Source organism: Python bivittatus, unplaced genomic scaffold (genome assembly GCF_059951505.1).
Source record: "Python bivittatus isolate LINGU-HERP-01145 unplaced genomic scaffold, Pbiv_v1 ctg000060_np1212, whole genome shotgun sequence".
Taxonomy (NCBI): Eukaryota; Metazoa; Chordata; class Lepidosauria; order Squamata; family Pythonidae; genus Python; species Python bivittatus.
In genome coordinates, this window is record NW_028277044.1 from 9,693,768 (window position 1) to 9,717,691 (window position 23,924).

Here is a 23,924-nt window from a genome sequence, read left to right on the forward strand (position 1 = left end):
AGGGAGGAAGACACAGACGGCATGTTACAACTTCTCTTCCCTCCCGCCGCCGCCGCCGCGCGCTCCAGTTTCTCTTCCCCGCACCTCGTTTCTCCCCTCAACAGCTGGAGCTCTCTCGTGTCTCCCCTCGCTTAACCACCCCAGCAACCACAAGACCTCGTTCTCTCACACCCACATTTGGCGCGCTCTCCTCTCCCTCCCGGGCACCTTCTCTCTCTCTCTCTCGCTCTCTCTCGCTCTCCCCCCCCCCCCCACGCGCTCCCCGATTCGCGCGCGCGCCGAACAGCGGCCACAAAAGCCCCGCTGGAAGCCGAGGGGCGGCCGCTCGTGGCCCCCTTGGCGACTGGCAGTTGCCATTGGGCCGAGCCTTTTCAGCCCCCCTCGCTGGCTGGTCCTCGCCTCCTTCCTTTTCCAAATCGCTGCCGTGGCTGTTGTGTTGGGTGGAATCGCCCCGCTCAACTCCCCACCCACACCCCAAGGACAAATCCCCTCCCTCGGTTGTCTCGGGAAGGGAGAGGGAGGGTGTGTGGCGGGGTGTCGGCTAGGGTGGGACTGAAGTGCCGTGATTAAGTGTCTCCCTCTCAGGAGCCGAAGCGCGCACTTCCAGATGCTGCTTTCTGAGGCACTCGCGGCAGCCCTGAGGAGGAGGACGCGGCGGTGACCGGGGCTATGGAAGCGGCAGTCGCCGCCGCCGCTGCCGCCATGGAGAAGCGGGCATGAGCCGAGCGCCGCGGAGGCAGGATCGCGATCTAGACGAACTGCTTGTCGCCGCGCCTCGTTCGGTCCGAAGCCCAGTGGCTTCATGTGGTGACCTCGCGACTTTTTCGTCCTTGCCCTCGGCCGTGCGGCGATGGGTTCCCGCCTAGGCTGAGCCGAGCCCAGCGCCCTCTTCGCTGAGCTTGAGCCGGGCGCGCAGGACGGAGCGGCCATGGCTGCGGCCATCGCCAGCGGTTTGATCCGGCAGAAGCGCCAAGCGCGCGACTTGCAGCACTGGGACCGACCCTCGGCCAACAGGAGGCGCAACAGCCCCAGCAAGAACCGCGGGCTTTGCAATGGCAACCTGGTGGATATCTTCTCCAAGGTCCGCATCTTTGGGCTCAAGAAGAGGAGGTTGCGGCGCCAAGGTGTGTGTGCCTGTGTGCTTTCTGTCTGTTTATCCGTTTGTGTGCGCCTGCGAGTGCCTTTCAGCGAAAGTCCTGAATTGTGGCCGCTCAAGTTGGGGCTATACCACACTGGTAAAGGACAGAGAGAGAACAAATAAATAAATAAATAAGGATTAAAAAAAACCCATTTCTTCTTCTTGATGCTTCCAATAGGGTTTGCAGTTGAAAAAAAAGGCTTCCCCCATTCCATTTTCTCTTTGGTTCTCTTGCCTTTCATAGGCACTAATCTAAAACAGAAGTTTTCCACTATAAGCATGCATGTGAAGGGATGTCTAAACTCCCCTACCTATTAATTCATGTTTGGTCTGTAAATGGTATAGTTATAGAGTGTTAGGAGACAAGAAGTCCATTTAATCATAATGAATAATGAAGCTTACCACTGAAGTTGCTGATATTATTTATAATAAATGAGAGAACAACAATCCACTAAGTCCGTGTTTTGATTACAGGGATTCAAGTAATATGATCCAAACTCTGCAATATTTGGTGAAGTTATTGGGAAAAGTGCTATCCATAAATCCGTTTATTTTTGATGCAGTCAAGAGCATTATAAAAAAAGGCTGGACTTGTGTCCCAGCCTTTTGATGTGCTCATCCATGCTATTGATGCTTAAGACAGGTCTGGTGTTTCAGATTAATTAATGCAGAGGACAGGGATGTGATATTGTGTAAATGGGATCCCTTATGCCAATTCATTTTCATGGAGACAAAATGCTTAAAAAAGCATTTGTCCAAATGTTTTAGTTGAGCTGGGTGAGATCTCAGTGTGCTTAAAGTACAACAGAAAATATTGCTCTTTAAGATCTGTGAACAGTATTCTAACTTGTGTCCAATCCAATCATGTGAAAATGGATGAGAAACCTTAAAGCCCCATAGAGATAACAAGGAGAAAAATAGTTTATATATTGTAAGGCAAAATCAGTCCTGGAAGGACCATATGCTGTGGAAGTAAATCTGCAAAACCATTGTTTGATTCCCTCTTCATTTGCATTTCCCCTAGAAGATTATTTTTTAAATAAATATAACACAACGCCAATGGAAGGCAGTTCTTCTAATATAAGAGATAATTCATAATCTTTCCAGTACTAACAATTTAAATGGAGTGAAGGAAAGTATCTTTGTAGGAAAATAAGGGGGATCAGAGAACAAACAGAGGCCAATCTACGATAAGCTAAGGTTTCCAGAAGGTGCACATGAAGACAATGTGAGGATTTTGAGAGAGATAATAAACGTAGCATACAGCGCATTCTGACTGATTTTCAAAAATTAATAAATGAGCAAAGTAAGATGTGTTAAACATTTGATGGCACTGTATCTTTAAGTATTCAGAGCTACTGAAGCGGAGAACCCTCAGTGAGTAAATGTAGGGAAATTCCAATTCCATAACAACCGGTCTTTGCATGCTGTAGCTGGCTCACTCTTGTTGACTTTTAGTAATTGCATTCTGGGATACACTACCAGCTCTGGGATACCCCCCCCCCCCAACACTTGCCTCCTCCTCTTCAGCTTTTCCATTCATTTTATTCCATTTCTTCCCTTTCTGTGAACAATCTGGCACTATGTGCTGCCCACCTCACCTTCATTTTATTAGTTTGTATTTCTTTTCACCTGTGTAATCATCAAGAAAGCGACCCTCCCTGGGCCTTTCCTGCTATAATTTAGGGAGTCTTTAGGCAAGCTAATATACCAGATGTTGTGTATTTCTCTTTTTCTTTCATGCTCTCTCTGTGTTCACATTCAATGGACACTGAGGGAGGGGCAAAGATGCTGGTTTATTCTCTATCTACAAATGGATTTGACCAAAGCATAAACATACCATACAAAAAAGTGTAATAAGAAAGCTGCTGTCATGGTGCTAAAAGATTTCCTATGCTGGGTACAGTTTATATTTGTAAAGTGACAAAGTTCCTATCATTCATGTCCATGATAAAACTAGGTTTGCCTTCTCCCAAGGTGTTTTCTCCCTTTTAGGTATAAGTTTTTCTACATGTTTCTTATTTTTTTCCTTTGTCTGTCTTCGGTCAAATTACCAAATGTACTAGTGAACAATATTAAAATGTTTACCTTGGCTAAGAAAGCCACCCATGCTTCTTCATAGGGTGTAACTTATACTTAAGAAGTTTCACTAGTGTAAGGAAGACTAAAAGAACATCTTAAGGCGAATGGATCAAGAATAAAAAGAGTTTTAAAGCCTTACTTTGTCATTAAAAGTGTGACTTAGCAATAGCATAGCTAAAATGTTGGTGTGAATTTCTGGCAATAGAAGCTACTGGAAATATAATACTAATCATAACATACTGATTGCTACAGATTATTGAAATAAAGTACAGACAGTAAAATGATGTTACTAAATTCCATGCCTGCTTAATAGCAATTTTGTCAGCAAAGCAATATTAATGGACCCATTTGTAACCATGTTTCTTAGTTTATAGCAAAGGCATTGGAAGGCTTAGCAATTCTGGATAATTTGTATTTGAAAGTTGTAAGAAAGAGAATTATCACTTGTTATTTTAAAACAGTTTTAAAATATTTTATATTATCAAATGTGATATTTGCATGTGTGTGTGTTTGTGTATGACATGCAACCTAATAATACAATATTCTGCATTTTTATTAATAAATTAAAAATACATATACTGTGAATGCTTATAGGGAAAAATGACACTAATAAGTAATATACACTTTCAGTGTTTAGGTATGGACATGAGGTATACATGATATCCATTTATATTTGCTTAAGATTATTCAATGAAAGAGGAATTGTATTCAATTATATATATATATAAATTAAAATTAATGAATTGCTAGCCTTAAACCATAATGTTTATTATATCAACAATGGTTTTAAATAAGGATAACTAAAATGGACAGTGACTCTGTTAGGAAGCAGGAAATCCAACAAGTCCAAATCATAATGCTGATTAATTCTCTATTAGGAAATGCTTCTTCAGCCATTTCAGAAGATAAGGAAGATGCAAACATCCAAGCTACATTTATGTGATATTGTATTTATTCACTTCACCTTCATTCAAGGCATTCCCTTTTTTGTATTTCATTATTCATATATAGAATATTTATAGAGAATGTTCCCAGAAATCATTTGTTTGGTTCTTTTTCTGTTTAACTCTTTTCTTTTAAATAACAATAAGACTAGGAGATATGACATCCCTTAATTTATCCAATATAAAAGAATATTTGCTACCTCGGTATGATGATTTAAAAATGGTATAACTTTACAAACAAAAATTACTAATTTCCAAAACATGTATTTTAAAAATAGAAAAATCTTGACTTTGGTGAATCTTGCCTTTGACCATATATCATAAGCAGTTATATAAACAACTGTGCATGTTTTTACTGCTTGTAAGAAATAAGGGTTAGGTTTTGTCAGATGTGTTAGGCTCATCACAAACCAGACTGATTTCCAAGTCCACAAACTGTGGGACCATTTGTATTGGTCATCCAGACTTAGGACTTCTTTCAAGTAATGCACCTTGTGAAAGAGCAAACCAGTTCAGCTGAATTTAGTTATTAGATCCTGACTGATAAAAGGTCTGATCTGGCATGATGAATTGAATCACACTTAGAGATTAAATATTACTTAAGTTATTAATGATTGATTTAATTTCCACTGATTCCAGTGGATATTCAGGCATGTTTAGGTATCTTGTGTGCTCAAGCTTTTCATACTGCATCTTGGGATGTTCACAGTATGTCAGGATTAGGTTGAAATTCCAGGAATCAGTTCTGCACAACAATGAAGGAAAGCCCAGAGTAATATAATAATAGTAATAATAATATTTTAAAATTTGTTTTTGGGCGAGATATATTCAGAGGAGGATATGCCTTACCTTTTGTTATTGTTTCTGTTGACCATTTATAAAATCAAGTCATCGCAGTTGCAATCATTATTAAAATGTAAAACTTTCTCAACCATACTGCTAAGGTTCCCTCAGAAAACATTTACCTGTAGGGTAAATCTGAAGTACCAGGGATTTACTCAAGTTGTTAAATAGTTTTCAATCAAGTTTTATTTGTGTTTGTTAATGCCTTTCAATATGATTAATTTTTTTACCATTACTTTAAAATGTAGTAACTAAAGACAATAAAAGCAAATGTTGTGTAGTTCTCTTGCATCTATTTTGAAGTAAGTTCCAATGACTTAAATGGGGATTGTTCCTAGGTAGGTAGGTATAATTTTCATTTTAGGTTGGTTGACACAGAAGCTTTCTCCCAGATATGCGTGCAAGATTACAGCTTTAAATCATTTGATGTTCTCATTTGGTTCTAGGATAAAAATTAAGTAGCTAATTATGTTAGAATGTTACAGTTAGGACACTGAAATGAGAATATTTCACTAGTTTCATTTGCATCTTTCTTCAATGACCAATTGATAATTAAAAATTTTCTTAAACAAGATTAAGATCACTGAAAGTACCATCTTGTTGAAAAAAAAATTTAACTGACACCTGGTTTCATGTTTGCAATAGCAAAGTTTTCTTGAATGTCCTGTGTGCCCCCTCTGGAACCTACATTTCAAATAAAATATATAGTTGCTGATTCAGAATTCCTCGTGTGCCATAAGAAGTTTCATACAGAGTAAGACATATGAGGGAAAAAATGACTGGCCCTCCAGGGAACTGATTACTTCTGGTGAAAATCAGTCAGGAATCAGATTCCTTTTGTAACCTCACTCCACAAAAATCACTTGGTATATGACAATGCATAGCTGTTGAGTATGCACATAACGCAATATAATTTATTTTTTTCAATTAATTTTAATAAGAATTATAAATGAAAAGAGTAAAAGTCAATACAAACTACAAAAAATACAAACAGAAAAAAAGGAGGGGGGAGAGAGTGTAGAAATGAAAAAAAGGGAAAAAGAAAAAGTAACTTCCCCCTTCATCCCAGCAGGTAAAAACAGTTTTAATAGCTTATCACTGACTCTAAATAAAACATAGTCTCTCTTCTCCCCATAACTCAACTCTTAAGTAACAAAAAAACCAAAATCCAAATGCTTCATCAATCATTCTTTGTCAGCAAAAGTCCAGTAAGGGCAGCCAGATATAATTATTATCCTCTTTTAGCCCTGATCAAACAAGCCAACCTTATAAACCTTCCCCAAATTTTTAAAATTATTCTTTAACCCTTCAAAAAAAGGCCCCCAGAGGTAATTTGCTGGTTATCTGAGTATCCAAACAAAAATCCTTTAGAACTTTAACAGATTTCTTTCGCATGTCCATTAAATAAAATTTATCCTTTTGTTTGTCACTTCTAAAAAAGTCTTTCCAAACCTTAGTAGAGCTCTTTTGTATATCCAGAAGAAAAAAAAATATATACAAATCAATTTCCTGGTTTGATATCTGTTCATCTCCTTTAGGGGATAAATCATCCATTGGATCCATTTGCATTACATTTAAGTCCTCCTTCAAATTAATTTCATAAACATGTTTTACAACTTCATTAAAGTATGTTCTGTCCAGTTTCTCAAGCAATTGATCCATTCTACCCAGTAACCTGGCTGAGAGGTATTCAAAAGTTTGCACTAAGGATTTCTGCTCCATTTTCTTTGTCCTCTGGCTCCCTGTAATATCCAACCTTCAAGGTCTCTCAATCATAAAGAAATAAAAGCAACCGTCATTTTCCCATGAGAAGATATATTTTAATAAATGCAAAACTATAATTCCAAATTTATCTGGCCCCTTAATCCATTATTAACTTCCCAAAATCCATACACTAAGCACCCTTTTGCTGCAAAGTCCAAAAAAAAAAAAATTCATATATTTTCAAAACATTTAAGATCAAATTTACACCATTGTCTTTTAAGGAGGCAGAGACTCACCCAATCAATATAGTAAAACCTTGTTGGTCCAAAGAGTCTTAATCTTTCCGACATACAACACATAAAAAAATTAATCCAAAAACGTGGTTAAGATATAAGGCTTGGTAGAGATTAGTGTCCATGAGGCTGCTTTGCAAGCGTGAGCTTTATGTAATCCTGATTCCCAGCCACTCCACTCATAAGCCAACCATAAAATGGCAGTTTCCATGGTCTACTCATGAATAGTGGCTGTCTGGGGTCACTTGGATCATCTCAATGATCTTGCCTTTGACCCAGAGAGATTTTGCCAGCCTGGATCCAACATCCAGCTGTGATTCCTCTTGCAAAAGCTGTCTTACTAGCCATCAAGCCAGGCCAGTAAGATATCAGCTCACCATGGCACTCGCAGGAAGTCCATAATGCAATATAATCTACATCCTCTGGGAATATATTGTTTTACTGACACACACATACACCTCTGTACATAATTAATAACCTAAAACCATCAAACAAATGATGGTCATAGCTTTCTTCTGCCTTATCTCTTGAAAGAAATTCTTGCTTGCTACAACTACACAATCTTACACGTATAAATTACCCTTTGCTATCATTTTTTTTTTTTAAGTAAGTATGTTATTCTAGCAATTCGTTAATTCATGCCTTGGTTTAATGAAGCTATATGGGGTTCCTATAAAATGGTTCATAATTGAAGAATGTGTTCTTCAATAAATGCTTTCTGTCACAGTAAATTTTCCACAAGATGAGCTCAACTTCTAGTGATTTCGTGGATTTATTTGTTTAAAGAAACTCTACGGCCACCTACTTCACATAGTGATCCTAGGTGGCTCAGGACTACCAGTAAAAACAATAGGATAAAAACAACAGAACCCTTTCCACCAGGGGCCAGACAAAGCAAACTATGAATCTCCCAACCCCTTAGAGCTATGCTGTTCTCCTGGCAGCATCACTGAAGGGTTTTTTTTTATTTCCTCTAGGATGTTTGTAGACTTCCCAGTCTAGCCTACAGCATTAAAATTCCTAACTGGTATCTTACCAAATATTAATCAGAGCCAACCAGCTTAGTTTTCTGAGATCAACTGAGGTCAACTGGATGCATTTATCTCTATCCTGTATCGTAATTTTTATTTTCCTCACCTTTATGTTAGCGATGAGATTTGATTTAATGAGAAATACAGACTTTGGGATTTTTTCTGAAATTGACTGAGGATAATTCAGAAGGCACTCCTGCAGTATTGCATGTTTTCTAGGAGGTTGCATTACTTCAAAGAAGCATACAGTGTAAACTTTAAAACAAATCAGTCTTCTGTAGCCTCTGGAATTCTTTCTGAATATAGGATTTCATTGCCAGACTAATTAATTTGGAAAGAATCCTTAAAGAATAAAGTAGAACATGGTCAGTTATTAGAAAATGGTTTTATATAAAATGGAGCATACACGCACACACACATGTATATGATTTTTGTTGTTGATGTTAATCTTCACTCACATTCTATTTTTATGTGGTGATTAATTTTTAAAATCTCCTTATACTGTATACTGCAAAGTCAACTTTATGACTGGGCTCTTTGATTCAGATGTAATTGGCTGTGAAATTGAGCATATCAGCACATAAGACCACCAGAAAGATATGAAAGCACAGATGATATGACTGTTGAAAATACTTCTGAATAATAGTAGTGTCATCAAGTCTAATAAAATAGCATTTCTAAAATTAGAGCTTTGAGAATGAACAAAAGGTATGTTTTTAGGTACTGTCTCCTTGTACCAGCCATGGCTCCTATTTGGGCCATTGTTTCTCATTATTAAACTCCATTTGAAGCTAACAGTGCTTTAATGCACATAAATGCAGGGAACTGTCAATTTAATTCTTAAACACTGTCTCAGTGAGAGATACACAGGCCCTAACCCTATCAGAATTATGCATAATAAAGTATTCTGAATGGCTAGTGTCATGGGAAATAGATATGGGTCTGTATTAATCTCGTCTCTGCAAGACAGGAAGAAGCATAATTACCTACATTTATTTGATATTCCAGATTAGGGACTATAACAGGTAACTGACATCCAAAGACCAAATATACAGTATATTGCCATGCAGGTATATTGGACATTCTGCCTATCGTACTTGTGTATGGCTGTCTTGTACTAGATTGGGGTATTATTTCAAAGAGACCCCCAAAATGGAAATGTACAGTATACAGATATTTCTACATTTATTTTTGTATACAAATAGCGAACAGATGATCTGTGGGAAATTATATAAAACACTTGTATTTTCTGTGGGAAACCCTGTTTAAGGACTAATTAATCAAAATTTCTATATCTATAATCTATATCTGCACCGTTAATAGCAGTTTGCAATTCGAAGTGAAACTGTGTTCTTCGTTCCTCCTGTCCTAATTGAAAAGATTGTATTCAGATTTGTTATTTGGCTAGATTGGTAATCAAAATATTCGGTAGAGTCATCAAAATTAATCTCGTAATTTTCCTTTCTGATAATTTCCATAAATTGAGTACATATCAGAAACTACTTTGGTTTTTAACTATGTTTTTTATGGATTGTTGTGAGCCGCCTAGAGTCATCATATGAGATAGGCGGCCATATAAGTCTTGTAAATAAATAAATAAATGGTTTTTTTTTATCATAGTAGTTCATGGAATAACTAGACATTTCAGTTTAGCTCTTCTTAATGAATTAGAAACAACAGGAAATCGTGTTTATTAGAATATATCATTTATTTATTTTATAGTACTTGTAACACACTGCAATCCCAAAGGAGTCTGGTTTACAACATCAAACTAAAAACATAATCATAAATAAATAAATAAATAAATAAATCTGAATCAATATAAAAGGATATAATTAACCACAAAAGCAGAGATGGAACCCAATATAAAACCAAAAGTGGTGCTCACAGTCAGTCAGCTGAGAGGAAAAACGAACAGGAATAAAACAGGTAAGCAAACTGCAACAAGGTAGAGTTGCAGATACTTTTGCAGGGAGAGTATTCCATAAGGTGGGGACTATTAGAGAAGGCCTGCCATCTCACTTATGGCCTGTGAGTCTGAAAAGGGGAGGAGACCTTCTGAAATCCTTTCAACTGGATCAGACAGACAGACTTAATTCTAGCATGGGGTTGGCTAATGTGTCCTGTTGCTGCACTGTTTAGAACTTTAAATATAACTAGACAACCTGTGACCCCCTGGGTCATCATTTCAGAGATATTTCCTTACCTAAACAGAGAAATAGAATGACCAAGGGCAAAAAAAGCAGTAGGAGTGTGAGCACCTTACGACTTGTTGCTGGCTTCCCCATTGACGTTGTGGGAAACTGGCAGGGGGCATCAGAAATCCTTCCTTCCGTCCTTCCTTCCGTCCTTCCGTCCTCCCTCCCTCCCTCAACACTCACTGCTGTCAGGAGATTAAAAATTTCTGCCTAGCTTCCAAACCAGCCAATCACCGCTCACCTGTTGGATCTTGCTGCCAGCTGATTGGGCACAGGGTACAGAGGGAGGTGGGAAAGAGGTTGGGGATATGACCATGATGATCATGTGACCTGGGCTGACCACGATGCATGGCAGCGCACCAGTGCTGAAGTGGTCACCAATTTCCAAAATTTCAACCCCACGGCAGTAATGGGGCCTGGATTTTGGACGCATTCTCTAAGTTAGCCCATTTGAGGTACCATGGTTGAAAAATTCTTGCCCTATGACACACCGTTTTTCCCAGTTGAAGGTTACAGACACAAGATTTTTAGTGTTATACTGTATAGATGATGAGCACTTTGAAATGGAGTTGGAACACTTTTGATAACCAACACAACCTAGTTTCATAGTTCTATATTGGCAGGGCAGCCTTGCCAGTAATCTTGCCACCATATTTTATACCAGCTGCACCTTCTGGGTCTTCTCCAAAAGCATCTCAATGTAAAGCACATTGCAGTAGTCCAATCAAGCAGTGCTCAAAGTATGAATCACTAAATTACTGAGGTCGGAACATCCTGGACCAAGTAGGGTTGTAAATGGCGAACTAGCCAGTTATATATAGCAGCAAATGATACTTTACTGACTCTTCTCATATTTTATGCAAAAGAGAATTCTGAAATCTTCCATTTTCATTATGCCCAAACCAAGGGAGCTGTGGGTAACAACTGTAATCCAGAACAAGGTTTGCTTCTGGTTTGTTTTAATTTATGACAAAAAAACCCCCCTCTACATTTGGATTAAATGGAGAAGGTAATTTTGTTGAAAATTAAAACTGAAAATTTCAGTCTTGTCCTGCAATATACTGTACATAGCTCCAGGAATCCCCCAAATATATATTTTTAATTAGAAATAATAAATGGTTTATTAAGTTCGTTCTTGACTTTCAATAGCTCTGAATCCAAGATTCCTTCAAGTGTCTGACAAAAGTAATAAAGTTATTAATGGTTGCATTTCTGTTAATGGTGAATAATTCTTTTTGACACTTGATCATTCCCAATGAGCAGCATAAATTGTTTTTAGGGATACTATATAGAAATATCAGGATGAACTGCTACTACACAAATATAGCAAACCTTATCCAACAACTATTTCCTTGATTACAGCAGTACAAGTGAATATTGCTCCAGTTCCATAATCCTGTAATCTGATACATGCTTCTAATTTCTTCATATAATGGTGCCGTAAACATCTGGCCAAGTCAATGCTGTTCATGTATAGGATCATCTTTACAAATCATATATTTAGGTTTGCATATATTATTACATGTAGTAACATAATAGCATATTGCTAAATTGTACTTATTTCTGAATGCTCACACAACTTTCAAGCTTGTAAAAGATGCAACAAGTGTCTGCAATCATGGGATCCCTCTCAATTAAGTAATGTGTTGAAAAAATATATAAATAATGACACTTAAAAATTACATAAATAATGACAACAGCAGATACAACTGTTACAAAAAACACTTCAGATCACTGTTGTTTATGAAAAGCTGCGAAGACCTGGCTGTTCTCTCAGGTGCTGGGTGAGATGTTAGTTGAGTCCAATGTAGGTGTAGTTGTGTTGGGAATTTGTTATGGGGCCTTGGCTATTGTATTATGGTTATTTTTAACTTTGTATCTGTGTTTTGAGGTTTTATTATTGTTGTTAGGATTATGTATCCCAGGATTATGTATTTAAGATAAATGATCATATGCATTCAATAAATAATTAAATTCTTAAATGATTATAAATATTCCTAGTGTATTTTTGATCCCAGTGGGCTCAGTAGTATTGTCCTCTTGAAAGTTCCTAAATAAATGATAAATGTCCCAGTTGTTTTTGCCCTGATTAAGCATGCAATGTAGTAAGGCAGGGTTTCTCAACCTTGGCAACTTTAAGACGGGTGGACTTCAACTTCCAGAATTCCCCAGCCAGCAAGGCTAGCTGGGGAATTCTGGGAGTTGAAGTCCACCCGTCTTAAAGTTGCCAAGGTTGAGGAACCCTGTAGTAAGGAATAGGCTGAAAAAAGAAGGGAAAAGAGTAGTTGGATTACTTCTGAATATGAACTGAAAAAAACTAAAGAGGAGGAAACCATGAGCAAAGAACCAGAAGCAGAGAAAAAGTTGTTAGATGTCTGTAGAACATAATTTGTTTCTGTCATAATTTCCAAAGTGTTCTAGATGTGATCGTTTTTTGAGTTTTCATCTTCTGTTTTTATGACTTTTTCAGGTGTTCACTAAGATTTTCTTTTTTCCTTTCTTCTTTCTTCTGAGAGAATGAAATAAACTACTTATGTTCATTTATCTTAATTATCAAGGATGGAAGATGATAGCACATTCTGAATTCCAATCATGCTGTTTTTGCAGAATTGAGAAGAAGTTGTATCTCCCAGTTTGACACATCATTCTCTGGAATGGTGAGGTCACAGTTTGGTTATATAATTAACACGTTTTCTAAGTTGCTCATTATCAGATAGGAAAGGGAAAGCATACATGTACTTATAATTTTAATTTTAATATTACTTATTAAAATTGTAAGTACATGTGTGCTTTCCCTTTCCTATCTGATATACCATTTTCCCGACATAATTTATAATATTAATATTAATTGTTATAAATGATATTGGTGAAAGTGGTATACTCATGAGGAATACGGGATTCTGCCTATAATTCTCATTATCATGTTTTAGATGCCACCTTATTCTCTATGTCAATATTAGATGTGAAAATATAGCAGAAGTGGCTTTATCATTTTGTATAATCTTCGATGACATTTCTATGCATTTTTTTCAGTTTCCTTTTTAATCTCATTACCATGACAATGATAAACAAAATAATGGAAATGCTCCAGCAAAAGCTAATCATGCTCAAAATCAATGACCTTTGCTGCGATTAATTCATCTTCACTGGGAATGAACAGTAACTAAATTTAGCTAGATGAGACTCTAGGAGTTCTGTAAATCTTACTACAGTATACAAGATGCTTAATAGTGCCCATAAGCCTATTTCCCTTTATGTCACAATTGACTGGGTTTGCACAGCACACTCACCAAGGTCAGCTAAAGTCATAATAGTTGCATTTCTGCATCATGCTAAGATGGGTTAGTGTTAGCCTTAGATTTTTGGGGTTTTTTTGCTAGTTTACTATGTTATGCAAATCCAGTCTGCTTGGTTGGTTTATGATTCAATGGATATATGAACAAATAACATTTGGTTAATTCGTTAATTCAATGTATTATGCCAGGGAAAGGAAATCCTCTAGACTGTGTGGCACTCAGTGGGCAAAAGAAATTATTAATTACATAGAATGTGCCCTGAACCCTTAACAAAGAGGTTTAGAGTGCTTTGTGCTGCACAAACAGATCCCCTCTAGTTTGAGAAATTCCAAGATTACAATCGCTCTGAAATGAGCTGAAAAGGAGTACAGGTAGTCCTCATTTAGCAACCACAATTGGGACCAGCAACTCAGTCATTAAATGAAGTGGTCACTAAGTGAAACTACCACTGTGCTTATGATCTTACTTTAGCTCTCCTTTGCTTTACAGACCTGTGAAGTTTGTAAATGCGAGGATTGGTTGAAATGTTACTATTTCATCATTGTTGTAATTGTGAACAGTCACTAAATGAGGCAATTGCTAAACAAGGACTACCTGTTGTTTTACTGGATGTTATATTAGCCATTAATCTGCAAGGGAAGACCTAAGTTTATCTTGCAACGGAGGCTACTCCTGGGCAAGTTACATTTGCCATGGACCTGTTAGATGAGTCCCATGTCCCATACACTGAAGTAGGGTTTTATAAGTCAATGATATAAAATGTACATGACCCTAAATCATGCTTCTTACTGGCAATCCCAATTTTCAAGCTATAATTACATGGCATAATAAACACATGGTGATTCTGTGATGGCTATACCTTGTTTGTGCTGGAGATGTACATATTTTGTTTCTAATCATCCTGGAGACAGGCATCTCTTTCTCCTAATGATGAGACAAGTGTCTTTTAGGCAAATTTTTAATCCTAAATGACCCATACAGAATCACTAGTTAATTTTTACATGATATGGATAGAATTATAGAATTTCAATATTTATTTATGAAAAAAATGTAGTAAACCCAAACTGAAGTTGTAGAATGAAGGAACATTAATAAGTAGGACACACATGAAGAATGTTACTAGAGTATCAAGAAAGAAAAATGAAATGAGATAGGCATACAGGTTCTAATGTGGCTTTGGTGATATTTTATAAAATATTAAGATAATAAACTTCAGTGATCTGAAGAATAGGTTTAATCCCTTATAGTAAATTCTTGTATATGAATTTACTCCAATAACAAAAGAAAGTCTCCTATCTCAATATGACAGGGATCAATCACCATCTTTCTTGCTCTCTTTTTAAAGTTAAGATTAAACTGTCTGCCATGGATCCTGCTGAGAGTGCATCTGAGTGTTTCGTTTCCAGAGGCTCAATGGTGGGACTAATACTAGCACGAACAAACTCCAACCATTCTTTGTCCTTTTCCAAAAAAGCAATTTGCAGTGCAGGCAGATGGAACAGAGTTGTAAGTTCTTTCTAAAATGTACATACGGCAGAGGAGTTTCTTACATCATTAACTTTTTAAAAACTAGTGTGATTAAAGCAAGAGCAGACTTTTTGCACACTGAGTGCTTATTCATTTTAAAAAAATAAGTGCAACCACCATCTTCCCAATCGATCTAGTGTACAGAATACTTTATAGCTTTTTAAAAAATATATAGGTAAGAAAGTACACCTGACCAGGAATCAGTTTTGGTCTGCTCATCCCAACTTAAAAAAAAAAAAAAATCCCCATTGAATATTAACAAATACAATTGTTTCGGAGAATCTGCTTTATCTTAAAATAGTAGCCAATGCAGACTTTATGGTTTTAATACCAAAACAGTTTTTCTTCTCTCTTCTATATTACTAGCTGCTTAATATCCAATTTAATGAAGATTTCTGAACAAATCAAAAGCATAGTTAGTGTTTCATGACATGTTATTTGGCCAGTAAAGGTGTCAGCTGACTGAGGGCTTTTTTTCCCTTGCCCTTGCTATATATAATATGTTCAGGGAAAAGGACTAGGGAGAACTCCTGGTCTGGATGCCATTTTCACTGGCTGTGGTAAAAGTGACCAAATAATAATAAATAATCTTGATGATATGTTCTAAAAAGAACAAATCAGGATACAAAGGAATAACATGGGAAGATATTTTTCTGAGGTTTTGTAAGGTAGAAACATAGTTCATTCCTTCCAAAGTCACTAGAACAAGATTGGGAAAACATAAACAAAAAACCCTGAGTTTATGATTTAAGGCATTTTTTTACAGTTTTGTGTCAAAATGAATAACCCTATATTTTTGTTTGATATATTCTTCTTTTTAATATGCTATAGTCTCTCACAAATAAGCCCAATTATTTAGTTTTTAGGAAATGCATTTTTGATTATACTGTGCTTTATGGACAAACAGGAGCTTTTGAAATAGGTGTATAGAAGCAACTGATCAATTTTGCATTTAATTCATAAAAGGGGATTATGGTTATAATTATAAATCTGTTCCTTCCATTGGTTTTATTGTTGATTTATGACTGCTATTTTTCTTCCATAAGAATTAATCTCTTATCTATATACTGTACCATATTTACCTAGAAGGAAGATGAATTTAAGATGAAAGGAAACAGATAAAAAAAAATAGGACAGACAAAAATATTGTTCAGTGCCCAGCTTTCCCACCTTGTCAACCTACTTATTTTACAGAATGTGTATGATAGACTTGTCTTCAGTTATTTGCACCTCCTTCTACCTGCTAACAGCCTCTTTTACTAAGCAAATGTAAGATATTATCCCATAAATTCATAGATAATTGTTTAGGGAAACACTAATTTTCCTGTGGATAAATTCAAAGAAGTCAAAAGAGAATCAACAACCTTAAGAAAAAAATCAGGGAGGAGGAGGGGGAGGAGGAGGAGGACAGGATAATTACAGTTATAGTAATAAATATATACTGATTTACAGTCCAAAAAAGCCTATTTTAAGGTATCATCTTTCCAATGTGTGAACTTCATCTCCCAGAATTTCCCCAAAATAGCCCTTGCTGAGAATTCTGAGAGTTGACACACATCTAGAAGACAGCAGTGTTAGGAAAGGCTGGTATATAGACTAATGATGTGATGAACTAAGAAGAAAAGATAGTACAGAAGAATTTAAACAACAGTATACATTTTATAGAGATGAAGAAAGGGGAGCTAAGAGATATGGAAGAAAAAAAGAGTCCTCTTATGGATGGGATGATGGGAAAATGGGCAAGCTATTTAGGATTCACATAAATAATAGGATTATACAATGCTTTGGGTTCAATTCTGAAAAGATGTTACAAAACATCTGGGGGGAGCAAATGTCACTTGTCTACAACCCTTTTAAAACAGTCACATCTTTTTCCAGGATCACATGACACATACAGCCATTCACTCCTTTAAAAAGATAAGAGTTGCTTTAAAGAGTAGGAAGCAGGTGCTATGTTTGCATTGCCCTCCAAGCATTTTTCAGAATCACATCCTAAGCACAACAGACAATGAAAACACTATCTGATTCTGAAGTTCATAGTGTCAGTTATGCACAATGATAGATAGATAGACAGACAGAAGTTGTAGAGCAAGAGAGTCAGGTGTTGAGGCCAGATTACATTACTTTTATTAGATATTCATTTCCAAATTGTGAACTATCCAAACAGCTTACTGTTCATTGATGTGCACAGTAGGGAACTTTGAAAGATCTTAGAATTGTGAACTTTAAGCTTAAGAATAGTTATCAGAATAGCAATTTGAGCATAACAAAGGAGCACCTGGGTAGTGCTATATTTATCTGCTACAGTTATTTGTGTCCCTGGTGATGGTCACTGATATTTTAAACAGGGTGATGAAAAGAACCCACTTACTTATTTTATTGGAAAATGACTGTTCGGTTTTCTAAATTTGAGTGCACAGAATTTATTTATTTACATGTGGCCTATTCAGATTCCAAGTCAACTGTATCAGATCAGCTTATCAAACTGAGTATGTGGCATTAAGTATGCCAACTCATAAAACAGTTCCTTACTATACTTTTTTTCATAAATAAATTCTACTATAATTAACTAATATCATATGAGATCAATAAATAGCAATTATTATTATTCTCACCTATTTTAACTCATGTTGCATTTTAAATAGCTGAGCAAACCTGAAAGGCAAACATGCTTCTTCATCTTAATACTGATTTTGAATCTATGTAGAAGGAAAGCTAATTTACTTGCACTGTAATGCCTGAAGATGAACGTAGAGCAGGACTAAACTTTCTATTGTTACCTATTAGAAAATTAGTTTTATATATCACTTCTTACGAAGAAGCAGAAACCACAGGCTTAATTAAAATGTAATAAAAAGAGTACCCATAGTTCCTTGTTTTGGGTGTTACCATATTGGTGTCAATATTACCAGGTACATTTATTGCCTATTAAAAAAGAACAATAATAAAAGTACGATGTTGGCTTTTTGGGTCCAAAGAGAAAATAATTGTCAGAATGGGCTGAAGGTAGAATTCTAGATGTGGTCATATTTTCAGATATCATCTCAGCTTATTGCTATTTCAGTTTTCCATTTTCAATTATCTTTGGAAATTTTCATCAGGTGTACTTTTCTAAGGCAATCTTATTAAGGTGGAGTACATATCTGTTTTAAACTTTCTGAATTTGGATAGATACTGTATATAACATTGTGAGAGCTGGCTAAATACATATAAAGGGTACAGTCAGTACAAGTGAAATGCGAGAGGAGAATATGATGACTGATCCATGTCTACACCAAGGACTCCTTGCCTAGAGCGGCATACCTCTTTTCTTCTCTAACATAGAGAACCCTTTAATGTTACGTACATTTGCTAGCATAAACAAAGAAACAAACAGGTATAGCCATAGCTGTACTAGTAACTGCAATGTTTCCTAACAAGAGCTTTTGTTTGCTTATGGGCTCCTGCCTTACGATCAGGTTTTCTACTGTTTTACAAAATCTTCACACTAAATACACCTGGTAGTCCCCAGGTTAAGAACTCCTGGGTTACAGACGACCCATATTTAAGAACGGAACCAATTGTAGCAAAATTCGAGCTAAATACACAATGATTTGGTTAAATACACAATGGTTTGAGTTCATTACCCAATACTATTTATACAATACTATAAATAATACTGTTCTGGCTTACATATAAATTCGACTTAAGGACAGACCTTGGGAATGGAACTTGTTCTTAAACTGGGGACTACCTGCAGGTCCTTTATTCCCAGTTCAATTACTGTTGCATATGTCTATAGAAAAAATCCTGTACAGTTGCTTTTGAATTGTGTGTGTAGCATTCAAAGGAGGAAAAGTGCTGAAAAATAAGATCAAAGGGTAGGCACTAATATTTATAATAAGCATTGTGCTTTCAAGTACGTGAATCAGGATGTTATTGTTTAACCATTTGTTCACAGGGCAAATGTTTCTAAGATTCACTTTCTCTGTACCTTGGAAACTCTCAGCTCAAGCAATAACTCTATCTATATTCAAAACGGCAACATTGAGATGTTAACGAGAACTAGTAAATTAAATTACCATTACATTCATTTTTCCTTGCAAGTTATAATTACTTGATTTTAAGCATGATGTTTCTGTGATATATAATTTCTTATATGTCCATAAAATGAATGCTATGATGGCATGGCAGGAAAAAAAAAATCAGATGGGCCTTGGAGCCTACAGTAATGGAGGCATAATGGAGAAGTCTGAAATGCATAGGTCCCCATGAGCAGCATGTTAAGGTTCCCAGTTATGCTTCATTAGGTTTTAGGTTATTGTATGTGGGGCAGAGGACATTTTGTGTTCACTTGCCTTTGAAGGAAATACTGTAGAAGTCATGTACATTGCATAATATTCTCAAGCATATCCTATAGTGCATATTCACATTTCTGGGGGGAGGGGGAAACGGTCAGCTTTAGAATCAGTTTGATAAATGAAAATTGTTATTGATGTTGTTGTTTTTCTCTACATTTGTCCTGCACTGAACGGTCCATTTGTTTTTGTGCTGTACTCAGTTTTTACAGTGAACCTATCGATATGTGATGCAACAAGTGGGTTTGTTTATCAGGCAGCTTGTCATAGAGCTTAATGCTGATTTGAGCTGATAAGGTATGACTGGCACAAGTTCACCCAGGAGGCTTCCATGTGGAAAGAGGAGTAGAACCGGGATCTTCCCACTCCTAGTTAATCCCCTTAATCACTACACTACACTAGCTCTCTTGTTGGTTTGAATGGAGAATATACTGTAGAATATATCACACTTCCCCTGTGAAAACATAGACAGATGTATACTCATACAGCATTTAACTTTATTCACATTCATATCAGATAGTAAAAAGCAACAAGAGGACTTGCTGAGTCAGGCTCTACAGCTGACTATTTCCCCTGTAGCTCTGTAATGTGACCCTAGCAACATCATGTCCTTCAAGCCCACAAAAATGACAATAGCCCTAGGTTCAGAGTTAAAGAGCAGAGAGATGGAGAAGTGTTAGTCTTCAAGAAGGAACTACATAAGAATAATGGTCTACTTGGGAGTCAGGATTATTTCTCAACTACCCATACATCCTGTTTCAGATTTGCACTGGCTAGGCTTGGGTAAGACCAAGGAGGCTTTCTATATACTGAGACCTGTCACATACTCAAATGAAGCCTACAACAATCTTGTATTATATCCTCTTAGCCATGAATCTGAACCTGAGCCTTCATGGATAATTGATCTTGGTTTTGCCTAGACCATGCCTTCTGCTCAACTGTTGGAATTTCCTCCTTGTACTTTGCTGGTGTATATTTAACTTGACCCTGTGTTTTCTTGCTAATCCTACTGTGACATTATCTTGGATAATTCAACCCCAGGCTTTTTGCCTAAACTTTACCCTGGAAATTTGTCGATTAAGCTAAAGACAGGACAATGCCTATCTTGGCACTTGCCAAGGTCCTTCTTCCTGACTTAAATTAAAAATAAATAAATAAATAATGGAGGGGCATGCTGCACAGTGAAGTGACAGCCATCAGTACAATTTTTTCCAAGACACTGAAGATTGGTACCCAAATTATTTCCATTATGAACTATTTTTTTTTTATCTACTGGAAAGATTGATCAATATTATTAGATTTGGTGAAGGTTTAATGCTGTGTTTAAAAACTATTTTTTTAAAATTTATTTTATATGTATATATTTTTATAATCTTTTCCCTTTTTTATCTCTCCCTTTCCTATTTCTTTTTGATTTTCTTTATCATTCTTATCTATTTCTTTACTTCTATATAAGAAAGCAATTTAATAAATAAATAAGTTTGTGGTTTCTCTTCTACTGTCTTAGCTATTATACATAAGAGAAAATTGTTGTTTGCCATTTTGGCTATGTCTCATCTACAGGTTGGGAAGCTATATCATGACGGGAGTACAGCAGATTGAAATACAGTGTGATCACTGTTTATTACATCCTAGAGCATTTATGTCTTTTGAAGTGAATTTCATAAAATGTCCAGATCATGAAAGGTCTAGTCTAACACACACACACACTCATGGAGGTTAGATTGCCTTGCCTTTCGAAAGGTTAAAAAGACATGGTTGTGTCAACATGCCTAGGAACAAGGTTATAGTTTGGAGCCCGCCAGATAGCTATACTGATTGATCCATGACTTTTACTTTTTATGTTTCTTGGTTTTACTTTTGGTTTTTAATTGGGTTTTTAATTTGGTTTTAAAAGGGGTTATTGTGCTATCGATTTCGTACTTTGTTTACTGGTGTGCTATTTGGTTGCTTTTAATTATGTGAGCCGCCCAGAGTCACAAATGTGAGATAGGCAGCTATACAAATTGATTACATAAAATAAAATAAAATTTGATCCATTGGAGGAATATTTAAAATGTGTTCTGCATATTTACTGTTCTGGAATTCACTGCTTTATTAGTCACAGTTTGCATTATTTTGTTCCCTGGAATTTCATGGAGAAATTGTCAAAGTGACAATTCTTACATTCTGATTCTTGCATTACCAAATTTAGTGCATTAATACTATTTTATAATGTGACAGAGTTTTCTGTAAAATTATACATTTTTATAAATAGAAGTACAGTTGGGAGTTACTCTAGGTTTAAAAATGATGTAGTGTGGAAATATACTTTATAATAATACTTAATGTAAAATATGTTGGAATAATTTACTCTGAATGTGTTTGCTAAGAAATTATTCAAATCAAAGCTAATTCTATACCTGCCCTACTGATAAAATAGCTATGCAAATATTACAATAATATAAGAATGTAAGATTGGGACCTATAGTTTTAAATTAAGGCAATTTAAATCAGAGATTTCAATCAAGAAAAAAACCCTGCTTAAATAATTCATTTAAATTAAGATTTACATTTTGTAATTCATGCATTTTCTAAATAAAACAGTTGTACCATATAAACATGGTTTGGTACAACATCTAAAAGTTATGATTATTTAGCTAAAAAGCTAAATAAAAATGGAATAGAATCTAAAATCTTGCTTGTAGGTGAACATACACACATATCCATCATGGTATTCCATTTGGGGTGTTAACAAAGTTATAAAAAGTGCAGAAAAGGAGTAAGAAATAGTAAGCAAAATAAATTAAAGACATATGATAATAAAAAAGAAAATATAATTAACTACTTGAAACAAATATCATTTGCTATAACTTTCAAACCTTGAAAACTGTCCATATCTTTACACCACTTCTTACGTTGATTTTCACTCTTTACACCCTGTTTGAGGATATCATCAACTCCACCCATCCATAACTCTCTTGCTTTTCCCCTTCCTCTTGACCCATTCACTCTTTCTTCATGTATTTGTTTTGCAGTCCAACCTGATTCATTCTCTCTCAATAAACACTTTTCTTACAGGTCACTCACTTTCATATTCAGTCCCCATTCATTGTAGCCACTAATCTCTTCTTGTTCTACCACATAAGCTCTTAAGTAAACCTTTCCTGCCATATTCATTTTCATGTTTGCTGATGTCCCCCATTCTCATATCTGTATAATAAAGTTCACAGAAGGACAGTCATATTCACTGCCACTTCTTTCAACATGCAATTCTTACAGGAAACCTCGTACTATCTCCTAACTTTCTAATAGCCAGGTTGTTAGTAGAACCTGATATAGGCAAGTTTGGAGATTGGGATGTGTGTGATGCCACAACTTTTGTATTTTGTATTTACATTGTTAGCTTTCCAGAGCTATGTGCTTAAGATGGGTAGCCGTATAAATTTTCCAAATAAAATAATATAAATAAGCATTTACACATCTTAAAATGTCTCCATCTATTACCCCATTATTAATAAACATTCTGCCAAGGTACGCAGTTTCATCTACTTGCTCTCTCTCTCTCTCTCTCTTGCTCTCTCTCTTTTTTTTTTTTTTGCCATTGACATATAATTTGCAATAATTTTCCCTATGAAACACAACTTTATCTTTGATATCATCCATTTTCAGATCTATTCTCCTTATTGCACCTTACAATTTGCCTAACATTCACTGCAAATCATTTGGTTCTCTCCCAACAATATAGTGTAGTTTGCATGCCAAAGTATGCAGAGATTCACATCTCCAACCGATAAATCACCACAAGCATTCCCTTTACATTGATTCATAAATATATTAAACAACGAAAGGGACATTACACATCCTTGTCTTACTCCATGTTGAATGTGAACCATTCATTAAAACATTCGAGTTTTGTAGTCATCCTTGTTACTTTTTCCTTTGTAAAGAGAAATAATAATAGCTTTCTTCTAATTGTCAGGCAGAGATGCAGCCTTCACATACACGTTAAACAAATCACACAGCCACTTCATAAGCAAATCACATCTATATTTTAACAGTTCTTCAGTTACCTTCTCTACCTCTGCAGCCTTACAATTTTTCCTGGATACTTACAACATTACAGATTTCATTTTCATCATTTTTTCTAGGAGACTAACATTTACAGTATTCAGTTCAATTCCACTCTTCAGCATATCACTATTATTTACTTATATATCACATTTATATAGCTGCCCATCTTACACAAAGCGACCTTAGGCAGCATACGACAATTGAATAAAATAACAAAAGGATAAAAACAATCATTATAAAAGATTTTTAAAAATGATTATTAAAATGCAGACATGATCAAAAACTTTAAAAATTTAAAATTGTAAAATATACAAGCAGCATGGACAGAGCAGAATATCAGTCTTAGTGGAGCCATCTAAGGATGTCTCCAGTTCCCAAAGACCCCCAGGCCTGATGACATAACCAGGTCTTGAGGGACTTCCTAAATGACAGCTGGGAAGGGACGAGCCTAATTTCAGGGGAGAGGATGTTCCACAAG

General features: G+C 36.0%; 1 protein-coding gene across 7 annotated transcripts in view; it reads left to right on the forward strand.

Annotated features, from left to right (window-relative positions):
* FGF14 (fibroblast growth factor 14) overlaps nt 1-23,924 on the forward strand; it is a 303,346-nt gene that overhangs the window by 176,425 nt on the left and 102,997 nt on the right. Inside the window, exon 1 of one of the 7 annotated variants that reach the window (XM_007430294.4) lies at nt 899-1,124. The exons of the other annotated variants lie outside the window; for them this stretch is intronic. Within the exon in view, the coding sequence (XP_007430356.1) occupies nt 929-1,124 (196 nt within the window). The 5' untranslated portion in view covers nt 899-928. Of the gene's footprint in view, nt 1-898; nt 1,125-23,924 lie in introns of those variants that run through there. 7 annotated transcript variants of the gene reach the window in all.